The 12,418-nt window shown below is 45.3% G+C and overlaps 1 protein-coding gene across 1 annotated transcript in view; it reads left to right on the top strand.

Annotated features, from left to right (window-relative positions):
• The window catches only part of GRIK4 (glutamate ionotropic receptor kainate type subunit 4), a 284,535-nt gene that overhangs the window by 262,123 nt on the left and 9,994 nt on the right, over positions 1 to 12,418 (top strand). Inside the window, exons 14-17 of the mRNA XM_070952502.1 lie at positions 2,199 to 2,372; positions 6,007 to 6,172; positions 7,320 to 7,545; positions 9,399 to 9,527. Coding sequence (XP_070808603.1) covers positions 2,199 to 2,372; positions 6,007 to 6,172; positions 7,320 to 7,545; positions 9,399 to 9,527 — 695 coding nt within the window. The remainder of the gene's footprint in view (positions 1 to 2,198; positions 2,373 to 6,006; positions 6,173 to 7,319; positions 7,546 to 9,398; positions 9,528 to 12,418) is intronic.

Genomic DNA, 12,418 nt, shown 5'->3' with positions numbered 1-12,418 from the left:
AGGCCCACCCCCTCCTCATCCGAGGCAGTGCAGGGAGGAACGGAGAAGAGAGCAACGGGACCTGATCCTCTTTACAAGGCACAGCTGCTGATGGAGTTTAAAAGGAGAGGCAAATGAGAGGGCCGGTTGTCGGGAACAAACACTGAGTTCATCTGGTGCTTATCTGAGTTCCTGACATCCTCCCAGGCTTCATAATGGTTTAGCCGAGTGGAACCTGGGGGGGGGGATGTTCAGGTGGCTCCGTGACTAAGGCACTGAGCTTATCGATCAGAAAGGTTGGCCGTTTGGTGGTTCGAATCCCTAGTATAGGTCTCCTGCATGAGCAGAGGGTTGGACTAGATGACCTGCAAGGTCCCGTCTGACTCTGTTACTGCTACCAAGATGCAGGCAAAGGTGATATATTCTGTCCTGGTATCAAATGGATCACAATCGTACGATATGCCCTCCCACGGCAAGACCTCCTCTTGAGAAATGATGCATCCAGGGAAATTCTATCGCTCTATGCTTCTATGCAGGCCTGAGGAAGGGGGGGTTCAGCCAGTACATTGTTCCCGGGGCCCATGAAGGAGAATTTTTATTTTTTATATTTTTACAAAACCAAATTTTAAACAAGAAAAATATTGGATATATACTTCATACTCTATACTTTGTGTGTATAGCAAAACTGCCTTGCGGCCTTGTTTGACATAACCTTCATTAACCTGAAACTCAGTGAACAGTTATTTATGTAATTTATTGAACTTGGATGTCCAGGTGGATGTCACACACTTAATTTGGTTTTTCTTTTTTCATTTTTTAAAAATTTTTATTTCTCATAAACATACATATATGAACTCTTAACCAGTATCAATCACACGTATTATCTTTGGATTCCATATTAATTCATTTTTCTGCCTTAAATAATTGAAATAAGATATACTCTTGGACTGCTCTTCTACCCTTCCATCTCTTCTTTAAACAGCAACCCTTCTCCTTCTTTTCTTTTTTCCTTCTCTACTCCTATCCTTTTCAACTTTCCTCTTCCTCCTCTCCTTCCCCTTCCTTCCCCCACTCCTCTCTTCTTCCTCCCTTCCTAACCTTCTCTCCTGCTCTCCTTCCCCCTCTTTTCCTTCCTCTCCTCTTCCCTTTCCTCTATCCTTCCCTCTCCTTCCCTCTCTTTTCCCCTCTTTCTTCTCTACCCCTCTACTCCTCTCTTCATTCCCTCTCTGTTGTTGTGTTTATTTTCCATTCCAGTATATATTCAGTGTGGTATACGAGCAGTCCCAATTGTCTGTTGGGACACTTTCAGTTTCTTTTCCATTTTGCTGCTTACACAACTATCAACTATCAACATTACCAGTGGTGGATTCCTCCCGGTTCAGCCTGGTTCTCCCGAGCCGGTAGTGGTGACGATATGACGTCACCGAACCGGTTTTTTCCCCTTTCCCCCTCCTTCCCCTTTTTCATTTACTCAGATGTCGTCTGGATTTCTATTCCTACTTTGTCTTTTCTCTCCTTTTCTTTTTTTTTTTCTATTCTGATTTATTCATCTCTACTCTTTCATTCATTCATTCATATTTTTTTTCCCTAACCAAGCATAAAATCGTCCCCATGTCTTGAAATACACTGATTCCCCTTTATCTTTTATTCTTAATGTTAATTAAGAACACACTTAATTTGTGTGGAAATTGTCAGCGTTGGAAGCCATATTAGGCCGGAAGCTTCCATGCTGCCCCCTTCTCATGTGTGAGAAAGTAGGCGGGGGAGATTTAGTAGAGGGGTTGTGTGTAGACATAATAGCATTCTTCCTGTCGGTCAAGGCCAGGGCGATCCGGCATCTGGAGAAGGAGTGGTCGGAGTGATGTCTCAAGATGGGACGGCGGTTGATTGGAGCATGTGATCGACTGAGGAGTGAGGGGATGGTTTTGGGGGTTTTGATTTACTGAGGGAAAACCCGGACCTCTCAGATTCGGGTTTTCCCAGATGTGCCAGTTTACCTATTCTAGTAAATAGAACTTGGAAAATGCTTGCTTCAGAGTCTTTACTTGGAGCTGGGGTGGGTTTTCTGGAACCCTGACAGAAATGGTCTTCGGGTCTCTGCCACACATGCGGAGAGGGTCCGTATTAGTCTTGTTCCAGCACTCTCGGTGTCCCTGCTTCTATGGCGCCCTGTGTTTGCATGCCAGTGTAACCGGATGTGTTGTGTTTTGATGCCGCAGATTGACACCCTACGAGTGGTACAGCCCCCATCCCTGTTCCCAAGGCCGATGCAATCTTCTGGTAAATCAGTATTCTCTGGGCAACAGCCTGTGGTTTCCGGTCGGCGGATTCATGCAACAGGGATCCACGATCGCTCCCCGAGCTTTGTCTACCCGCTGCGTCAGTGGAGTTTGGTAAGAAAATGAAAAATTTTAAAAAATCACGTTTCTTCTTGAGGTGGTTCCATAGAATGTTATGGACATGGATTATTGGGGGGTGAGAGACCATCAGAATAGAGCGGGAAGGGACCTTGGAGATCTTCTAGTCCAACCACCTGCTCAAGCAGAAGACCCTGTAGCAGTGGTGGGTTTCAAAAATTTTTACTACTGGTTCTGTGGGTATTTATTTATTTATTTATTTATTTATTTATTTATTATATTTCTATACCGCCTTTCTCCCGTAGGACTCAAGGCGGTGTACAGTCAAGAAAAATATAGACACACAAACATCATAAAATTGCTAATTAAAATTATTACTTAGTTTGGTCAATTAAATAAAACCCAGAATTAGATAACATTTAAAAAATATGGGTATGGCTTGGTGGGTGTGGCATGGCTTCATGGGCGTGGCTTGGTGGGCGTGGCAGGGGAAGGATATTGTAAAATCTCCATTCCCACCCCAACCCAGGGGAAGATTACTGTAAAATCCCCATTTCCTCCTGATCAGCTGGGACTTGGGAAGCAGAGAATAGATGGGGGTGGGGCCAGTCAGAATTTTTACTACCGGTTCGCCAAACTACTCAAAATTTCCGCTACCGGTTCTCCAGAACTGGTCAGAACCTGCTGAAACCCACCTCTGCCTTGTACCATTTCAGAGAAGTGACTGTCCACTGTTTTCTTTAAAACCACCAGTGATGAAGCATCCACAACCTCTGGTGGCAAGCAGTTCCCCTGGTTAATTGTTCTCACAGTTAGGAAGTTTCTGCTTAATTCCAGGTTGCTTCTCTCCTTGATTAGTTTCCGTCCATTGTTTCCAGGAGTGGGATTCAGCCGGTTCAGACCAGTTCGGGCAAATCAGATATTAATTTTACATCTGATTCTCCAAACTGGTAGTTGCAAGGACTGGCTGGCCCCTCCCACCCTGCCCCGCCCCTCCCAGGAGTCTCCACACGGCCTGTTTTGGATGCCAGGTAAGTGCAGCACCTGTGTGGAGGCTCTGGGAGGGCGAAAAACGGGCCTCCCGGAAGTTCCAGAAGTCCGGAATTGGGCCGGTTTCCGGCCTCCGGAGGTGGGAGGCCATTTTTGCCGTCCCAGAGGCTCAAGAAAAGCCTCTGGAGCTAGGGGAGGGTGAAAATGCCCCCCTCCCCGCCATGGCTCACGAGGCTGAGTAGGCCACACCCACCATGGCCACGCCCACCCAGCAAACGGGCGGAGAACAAGTTGCTAAAAGTTTTGAATCCCACCCCTGATTGTTTCTTGTCCTGTCCTCAGGTTCTTTAGAGAATAGCTTGACCCCCTCTTCTTTTGTGGCAGCCTCTCAAATACCGGAATACTGCTGTTATGTCCCCCCTAGTCCTTCTTCTCTCTAGACTAGCCAACCCCAAATAATAGAGAAGCCATCCGATGCAATAGCAACTGAGAAACTTAATGGCACTCTAGGTCCAGATATTCCCATGTTAATACATTTGGAGAAGCTTTATATACTCATATTTCCCAAAGATTAAGTGAACCCATTTTCCATAATCCTTCAAGATTTGTTTGAATTAAATTCTAAACAAAGCTATTAGTTCCCCATGCTAGCATGAAATCTGATGATAAATTTGGTATTCCCCTCCGGAGTTTGTTGGCATTAATGTTTTTGCTCTTAGTTGCAGATTGAATCTCGGGAATCTCTGAGCAGCCGAGGGTAAAAAAAGGAGATAGATATAAACAGGCTTTCCTTGTAAGAAAGAAAATACGAAATTTCTCTATGACATGGCTTTCTAGCTCTTAGGTAGTATACAATATCTCTCTATTCCAGTAGCTATGTAAAACTTAATCTCCACAACCGTTTGTTCTGTAATGCCCTTGGGTTTCGTTGATTAAAAAAAAAAAAAAAGTCAGAAACATCTTGAAACTTTAATAACAAAATAGTTTATGCGCAATAATAATTTGGGATCCAACGATCCCACTGGTAGAAGAAACAAATCTTGCAATCTGCCTTCTGTATCCAACCCTATCCTTATCCGGGGTGGGCTTCAAAAATTTTAGCAAGGGGTTCTCTGCCTGGTTGCTGGGTGGGCGTGGCCATGGTGGGCGTGGCCTAGTCAGCCTCCTGCACCATGGCAAGGGGGCGTTTTTGCCCTCCCCGGGCTCCGGAGGCTTTCCTCGAGCCTCTGGGAGGGGAAAAATGGCCTCCCCTGGCTCCAGAGGCTCTCTGAAGGCCAGAAACAGGCCCCGAACTTCTGGTAGGCCCATTTTTTGCCCTCCCTGAGCCTCCGTGCGTGCCCTGTACTTACCTGCATCCAAAACAGGCCGCGTGGGGCAGTGGTGGGTTCCTCCCGGTTCGGTCCGGTTCGGTCAAGCCGGTAGCAGTGACGATATGACGTCACCGAACCAGTTCTCCCCCCCCCACCCCCGTTATTCTTACCTTTTATTTGGTCCCACCCCCAATCTATTGCTGCCTCCTGAGTCCCAGCTGATGACTAGAGGGAAAAAACCTGTTTAAACTCTTGCCGCGGGGCTTCAAAGGGCCATCCTACAGCTGATCAGTGTTAAAAGCAAACAAATGAGCCGGGTCGTAAGTGCGAGGACCGGTCATAAGTGCGAGGACCTTCCAGAAATGACTCTGACCAGCTAGCCACGCCCACCTAGTCACATGACCTCCAAGCCACACCGACAAAATAAGCCACGCCCACAGAACCGGTAGTAAAAAAAATTAGAACCCACCCCTGGAGTGGGGACTCCTAGGATAGGCGGGATTGGTGGGGCCAGCCAAGAGTGGGATTTGGGGGGTTCTCTGAACTGCACAGAATCTTAGCTAGAGGTTCTCCCGAACCCCTGCGAGCCCCCAGCACCCCACCCCTGCCCTTATCAGCTTCTGATGTGCAGAGGAAGTAGCATTAGATGAGCAAAATTAATTCCTCTTCCAGATGTTTGAAGATTGCATCTCAATTCCTGGCTTTCAGCCAGAATGGTGAGAATTCTGGGTTGCTCTTTCTGCACATCTGGAACAAACCCAGTCCCAAAAGGCTGCTTTATAAGATGTCCGTTGATTCTAGCGTCAACCTGGAAGCGAACTTGGCTGAGGCCATCTTTACAGCTTCAGGGTTGCCACAAGACAGGGAGTAGGGTGGGGGGGAATAGATAGCTGGGGTTTTATAGTCAAAAAAGGAAGTTTTCCTGTGGGAACCAAGGACATTTCAAGAGGTGGCTGGAAAGAGGAGGAGTAGAGTAACCAAGCAACTGGCCAGCACCTCTATTGATGACTTGAGGGAAAGGGGGAATTTTCATTATTTTAAGTAGGTGAAAACCGCAGGAATTTTCAGAGATGGTTTTTCACCAGTTGTGCCAATGTGATGTACCCAATAAATTGTTCTTTGATGAATCTACCTGCCCCAGAGTTCTGCTTTCTATGGGTGCATTACTTGGAATGCTGACATCTAGAACATGTGCCCTTATTTTGCACAGATTAAGGCTTTTTTCCACTTAATCCAGCCAGTTCTTGATATATTGACTTCTTAGGTAGTCATGGACGTTTAGCGCCATTCAGAAGGGAAAGGATCACTCTTAAGTTGCAAAGCCCAGATCGTTTCCATTCTGTCTCTTGCTTCCTTTTCTTCCACTCAAGGTGGGCTTTTACCTTGATCATCATCTCCTCCTATACGGCTAACCTGGCGGCTTTTCTCACCGTGCAGCGCATGGAAGTGCCCATTGAATCCGTCGACGATCTGGCTGACCAGACAGCTATTGAGTACGGCACAATCCACGGCGGCTCCAGCATGACATTTTTCCAAGTAAGCCAGTGGTGGAATTCAAATTTTTTTTTACTACCGGTTCTGTGGGCGTGGCTTGGTGGGCATGGCTTGGTGGGCGTGGCAGGGGAAGGATACTGCAAAATCTCCATTTAGAATAGAATAGAATAGAATAGAATAGAATAGAATAGAATAGAATAGAATAGAATAGAATAGAATAGAATAGAATAATGACAAAAATAATAAGACTAGTGTGAAGCTTTGCAAGTTGACAACTAGAATAGAATAGAATAGAATAGAATAGAATAGAATAGAATAGATGACAAAAATAATAAGACTAGACTAGACTAGACACTAGAGTAGAGTAGAGTAGAGTAGAGTAGAGTAGAGTAGAGTAGAATAGAATAGAATAGAATAGAATAGAATAGAATAGAATAGAATAGAGTAGAATAGAATAGATGACAAAAATAATAAGACTAGACTAGACTAGACTAGACTAGACTAGACTAGACTAGACTAGACTAGACTAGACACTAGACTAGACTAGAGTAGACTAGACTAGACTAGACTAGACTAGAGTAGAGTAGAGTAGAGTAGAATAGAATAGAATAGAATAGAATAGAATAGAATAGAATAGAATAGAATAGAATAGAATAGAATAGAATAGAATAGAATTCTTTATTGGCCAAGTGTGATTGGACACACTTTGTGTGTCTTTGGAATTTGTCTTTGGTGCATATGCTCTTAGTGTACATAAAAAAAAATACATTCATCAAGAATCATAAGATACAACACTTAGTGATAGCCATAGGATACTAAATAAGCAATCAAATCATACTAGGAAACTGAATAAAACAATATCAATCGTAAAGATACAAGCAACAAGGTTAGAGTCATAAGCAGGAGGAGATAGGTAACAGGAAGGGTGAGAATAATAATAGTAATACAGTCTTAGTAAATTAGTTGTTTAGCGGAGTGATGGCATGCAGGAAACTACTGTCCTTGTGTCTAGTTGTTCTGGTGTGCAGTGCCCTTAGTGACGTTTTGAGGGTAGAAGTCGAAACAATTTATGTCCAGGATGTGAGGGATCTGAGATAAATAAATAATAAAGCCCATCTCTGGCTCTGTAGAAAGTTCTATCCAATCGATCGCTGGGTTAGACTTACCTTTATTCTTTTGTTTTGTTAAGAACTCACGGTACCAGACGTATCAGAGAATGTGGAACTACATGTATTCTAAGCAGCCGAGCGTCTTTGTTAAAAGCACGGAAGAAGGCATCGCACGCGTGCTCAATTCTAACTATGCTTTCCTGCTGGAGTCCACCATGAACGAGTATTACCGCCAGCGCAATTGCAACCTCACCCAGGTCGGGGGTCTTCTGGACACCAAGGGCTACGGGATTGGCATGCCAGTCGGTAGGCAGCGAAGTGAAATTCTAGTTATTCTGAGCTGTCTGCAGAGGTTCAGGGCATGAATAGATCCTACAGATTCATAAAACATCAGAAGCCGTTTCACGCAGGGACCTCGGCCCTGAAAAGAATTTGGTCAAGTTATTCCTAACCCACACTGAATTGTCTGATGGCTTTGCTTGAAGAGAACAAATCTCTTTCATTCATTTCATTCATTTAATCATTTATTGGATTTGTATACCGCCCTACTCCCGAAGGACTCAGGGCAGTGAACAGCCACAGAATAAAACACATAAATGCAACATTTAAAAACAGAATAAAACCAATTCGGCCGAGACAAATTTAAAACACCCAATAATTTTAAAAACAAATTAAAATTTACATTTTAAAGGGGAGAGATTTAGGCCAGGCCAGCTTGATGGAATAAAAAAGTCTTGAGAGCGCGACGGAAGGTGCGCAGATCCGGGATCCTCCGTATCTCTGGGGGGAGCTCATTCCAGATAATAGGTGCCCCCACAGAGAAGACTCTCACCCTGGGGGCCGCCAGTCAACATTGTTTGGCCGACGGCACCCGGAGGAGCCCCTCTCTATGGGAGCGTACTGGTCGGTGGGAGGCTATTGGTGGTAGCAGGCGGTCCCGTAAATAACCAGGTCCTAAGCCATGGAGCGCTCTAAAGGTGATAACCAAAACCTTGAAGCGCACCCGGAAGACCACCAGGAGCCAGTGCAGCTCGCGCAGGAGAGGTGTTACATGGGAATGCCACATCGCTCCCATAACCATCCGCGTGGCCGCACTCTGCGCCAGTTGAAGCCTCTGAGTGCTCCTCAAGGAGAGCCCCATGTAGAGAGCGTTGCAATAGTCCAGGCGGGAGATGACGAGGGCATGAGTGACTGTGCGTAAGGAGTCCTGATCTAGAAAGAGACGCAACTGATGAATCAGGCGGACCTGATGAAGAATCCTCCCGGTCACGGTTGTCAAATGCTCTTCTAAAGACAGCCATGAATCCAGGAGGACGCCCTAGTTGCGAGCCCTCTCCGTGGGGGCCAGCAACTCGCCCCCAATAGTCAGGAACCTCTAAGAACCTCTAAGATAAGAAATAACCCATATGAGAAACTGAACCTACCTAGTCTTGTATGCACTGGTTTTATTGTAGGAAGAGGGAGAAATACCGTGTTTCCCCAAAAATAAGACTCTGTTTTATATTTTTTTGGAACTGTGAAATAAGCGCTTGGCTTTGTTTTTGGGGAGGTCTTATTATTTTGGGGCGCATGGAGCAAGACGGGGCTCCTCTTGCTATCTTACCTGATTTCCAACTCTGTTTCCCCAACCCTAACCAGAGGAAATGGCGGGGATTGGCTGCACATGCGTTTAAATATTTTTGGGAAGGGCTTATTTTTTTGGGGGGGCTTATTTTAGCGCATGCACTCAAAAGCCCGATTGGGCTTATTATCCGGGGAGGTCTTATTTTCAGGGAAACAAGGTAGGAATACATTCAGAGCAATGTAACTATGAGAATGTATTGTGGAAAATACATTTTCCATAATACGAAAGATTTCTAACTTTCAGCAATGAATAAATTAAGACTTTTGGGAAATGTAGAAAATACCTTTATTCTTCTGGAACGCTGCTACAGCTTCGGAGGGTACATCAAGAGAGTTTTAGAACAGCTTCTCCCGTTGTAACTTTAAAGACTCAGGCAAGAATACATTTTAAAAGATTTTATTTTACCTGACATTCAATATTTCTTGCGATGTTTCACAAAAAAGAAACGGACATAAATGGAAAAAAACCCCGAGACAGAATAAATAGAATAGCTGCTTATTCTTTCGGTTTTTGATTTGCCCCCTTGGCTTTACAGGTTCTCTTTTCCGTGATGAGTTTGACTTGGCCATTCTCCAGCTGCAGGAGACTAACCGTCTGGAAATCCTGAAACGAAAATGGTGGGAGGGCGGACAGTGTCCTAAAGAAGAAGACCACCGAGCCAAGGGTAAGTAACCAAAACCTTCTCCGAAATGTATTTGAATATAAGGAGCTCGGGTTGGTAGTTGGGCTGTTGGGCTGAGCTCCGAACTTGGCAGTTTGGTTGCAAACGTTTCATCACCATTCGAGGAGACGTCGTCAGTGCGCACGATAAAACCAAATAAGCCATAAGGCCCTTAGACTCCTAGGTTTGCATAGCATGCATTTCAGAGGCGGTATTCAGCAGGTTCTGACCAGTTCTGGAGAACCGGTAGCGGAAATTTTGAGTAGTTCAGAGAGCAGTAAATACCACCTCTGACTGGCTCCGCCCCCATCTATTCTCTGCCTCCCGAGTCCCAGCTGATCGAGAGGAAATGGGGATTTTGCAGTATCCTTCCCCTGGAGTGGGGAGGGAATGGAGATTTTACAGTATCCTTCCCCTGCCATGCCCAACAAGCCACGCCCAACAAACCACGCCCACAGAACCAGTAGTAAAAAAAAAAATTGAATCCCACCACTGATGCATTTATGCTGGTTTAGAGAAAAAAAAAATAAGCATGGAGCAGAAGCAAACAGAATAACAGTCGGTATTTTTCACCTGGCAAAGAATTTGTGTTCTGCATGTTGGACAGTTCATAAAGGAAAGTAGATGTTTGCAAACCATTTTTGCTTCAAATCTATGTTTTACCCGGGGGGTGGGGGGGAGTGGGAAGGAAGGAAGGCATCTTAGAACCAATTCTGAGAGGAAATTGGTTCTTTACATCCATGGTTTATAATCTCTCCCTCCCTCTGTGTGTGTAAACCTCTGATTGCCTCTGTGTGTGTCTTTACGTTGATTTGATTTTTATTCAAATACATGTTATTTCTTCATGAAAGTTCAGCGCCTTGCTTTTAAAATTCTTACTCTCCCGTGGAAATTCCAGGCCAATTCTGCAGAGACAAGATTATGTTCCAAGAGCATTTTTAACTGTTTCTCAGCCTCAGACATCCAGAGACCAGGGAGGGCGCTAATTGCTTTATCTTGACATCTGAAACACATAACTAAACTTCAAAAGATCAAAAATAAGCCGGTAAATTATGAAATAGACTCCTGTGAGGGAGGAGAGGAGGAGGAGGAGGAGAGGAGGGACCCGTCAATAAATAGAAACAACCCCCCCACCCTCTGCAAACAAGAACAAGCTCAGTCAATCAGCAAAAGTGGTTAGGGGCTCATTCTTGTGTGAGCAAGGGGTCTCGGGGCAATTGTCATTTTAGTGTACCACAGTACAAGTGGTGTGTTATGAAACCCACAAACCCCCCCAGCCTGGAATAGAGAAATTCTGGCAGGAGACAAAAAAAACCTTCAGAGTTGCTGTGTGTTACCCCATGGGAGAATTAGAAACCACGCATTTTGCTTTTAAGTGCAAAAAAAATTGTTAAAATAGCATTGTTTAGGGATGAAAAATGGAAAAGCCTTTTCGATTTGGGGGGGGGGTACGACGTTTCAAATATCCACTTAGAGGCGACTGATGGGAGATTCTACCTAAACTTTCAGAAGTTGTAATGACTTATTCGGAGGGGGACGGTGGCTCAGTGGCTAAGACACTGAGCTTGTCGATGGAAAGGTCGGCAGTTCAGCGGTTCAAATCCCTAGTACCGTGTAACAGGGTGAGCTCCCGTTACTTGTCCCAGCTAGCAGTTCAAAAGAATGTAAAAAATGCAAGTAGAAAAATAGGGACCACCTTTGGTGGGAAGGTAACAGCGTTCTGTGCGCCTTTGGCGTTTAGTCATGCCGGTCACATGACCGGACAGCGCTGGCTCTTCGGCTTTGAAATAGAGATGAGCACCGCCCCCTAGAGTCCGGAGCAACTAGCATAGGGGTCTACAACCTTAAATACTCAAAGAGCCATTTGGACCCGTTTCCCACAGAAAAAAAAAAAACACCGGGAGCCACAAAACCTGGGTGGGCGTGGCCAACTTGATGTCACTCACTTCCACCAGTCACATGACCCCCTCAAGCCACGCCTACCCAGCTGGTCATTAGGGCAGAGAACCAGTTGTTAAAAAACACCGGGAACCACAAAATCCTTTTGACATATCTCTCTTCCCTCCCTCCCTCCCTCTCTCCCACCCCTCCCTCCCACTTTCTCTATGTATCTCTCTATGTATCTCTCTCTCCCCTCTCTCTCTGTATCTCACTGTCTCTGCCCTGCTTCTCCATCCCCCGCCGTCACCCTTATCTTCTCAGGCCAGGTGAGGAGTAACTGGGAGGGGAGGGTGAGGGGCGGGGCCAGCCAGTGGTGGGATCACCTGACAGGGAGCCACAGCAGAGGGCCCAAAGAGCCGCATTTGGCTCCGGAGCCGCAGGTTGCTGACTCCTGGACTAGCACATATGTGCGAAGGGAACCTTTACTTTACCTTAATGACTTATTCTACGAGTGCCAAATTCCCTTCTTGGAGGGCACAGACGTTTAATGGGCACCTTTGCAGAAGAATCGCTGCTTCTGCCACTGTGATTTGCTACGTGATTGGAGGAAATTCTGATTTGGACACCTGAAAGCACCTTGGGCAGACACCAAGAGATATGACCGTCAACCTTGGCAAATAAAACAACCGGACAATGATTTACAAGGAGGAGTGGTGAGGCTTTCTTTTAAAAAAAGCCTGCGGGACTATCAATAAATCTTTTGATTCTCACATTTTGATTTACTGCTCAGGAGGAGCGAGGCAACTTTTATAGGTGTCTGAATTGATTAAGAATTGTACTCTGGCAGCTCTGATACAAGCTAACACATCATTTGTGAGTCAGTCTCCTGCTCAATCAAGTGAAGTCTATCCAAGTCCCAGTAATAAACATTTGCAGCCAAAGATCCGTTGCCTCCAGTAAGAATTATAGATACAGATATATGCTTGCTTTGGTCTCAGCAAGGTTAATCTAGA

The sequence above is a fragment of the Pituophis catenifer genome, unplaced genomic scaffold, assembly GCF_029215685.1.
Source record: "Pituophis catenifer annectens isolate HBS135680 unplaced genomic scaffold, rPitCat1.0.hap2 SCAF_12, whole genome shotgun sequence".
Lineage (NCBI taxonomy): Eukaryota > Metazoa > Chordata > Lepidosauria > Squamata > Colubridae > Pituophis > Pituophis catenifer.
This window is presented reverse-complemented; position numbering and strand designations above follow the sequence as displayed.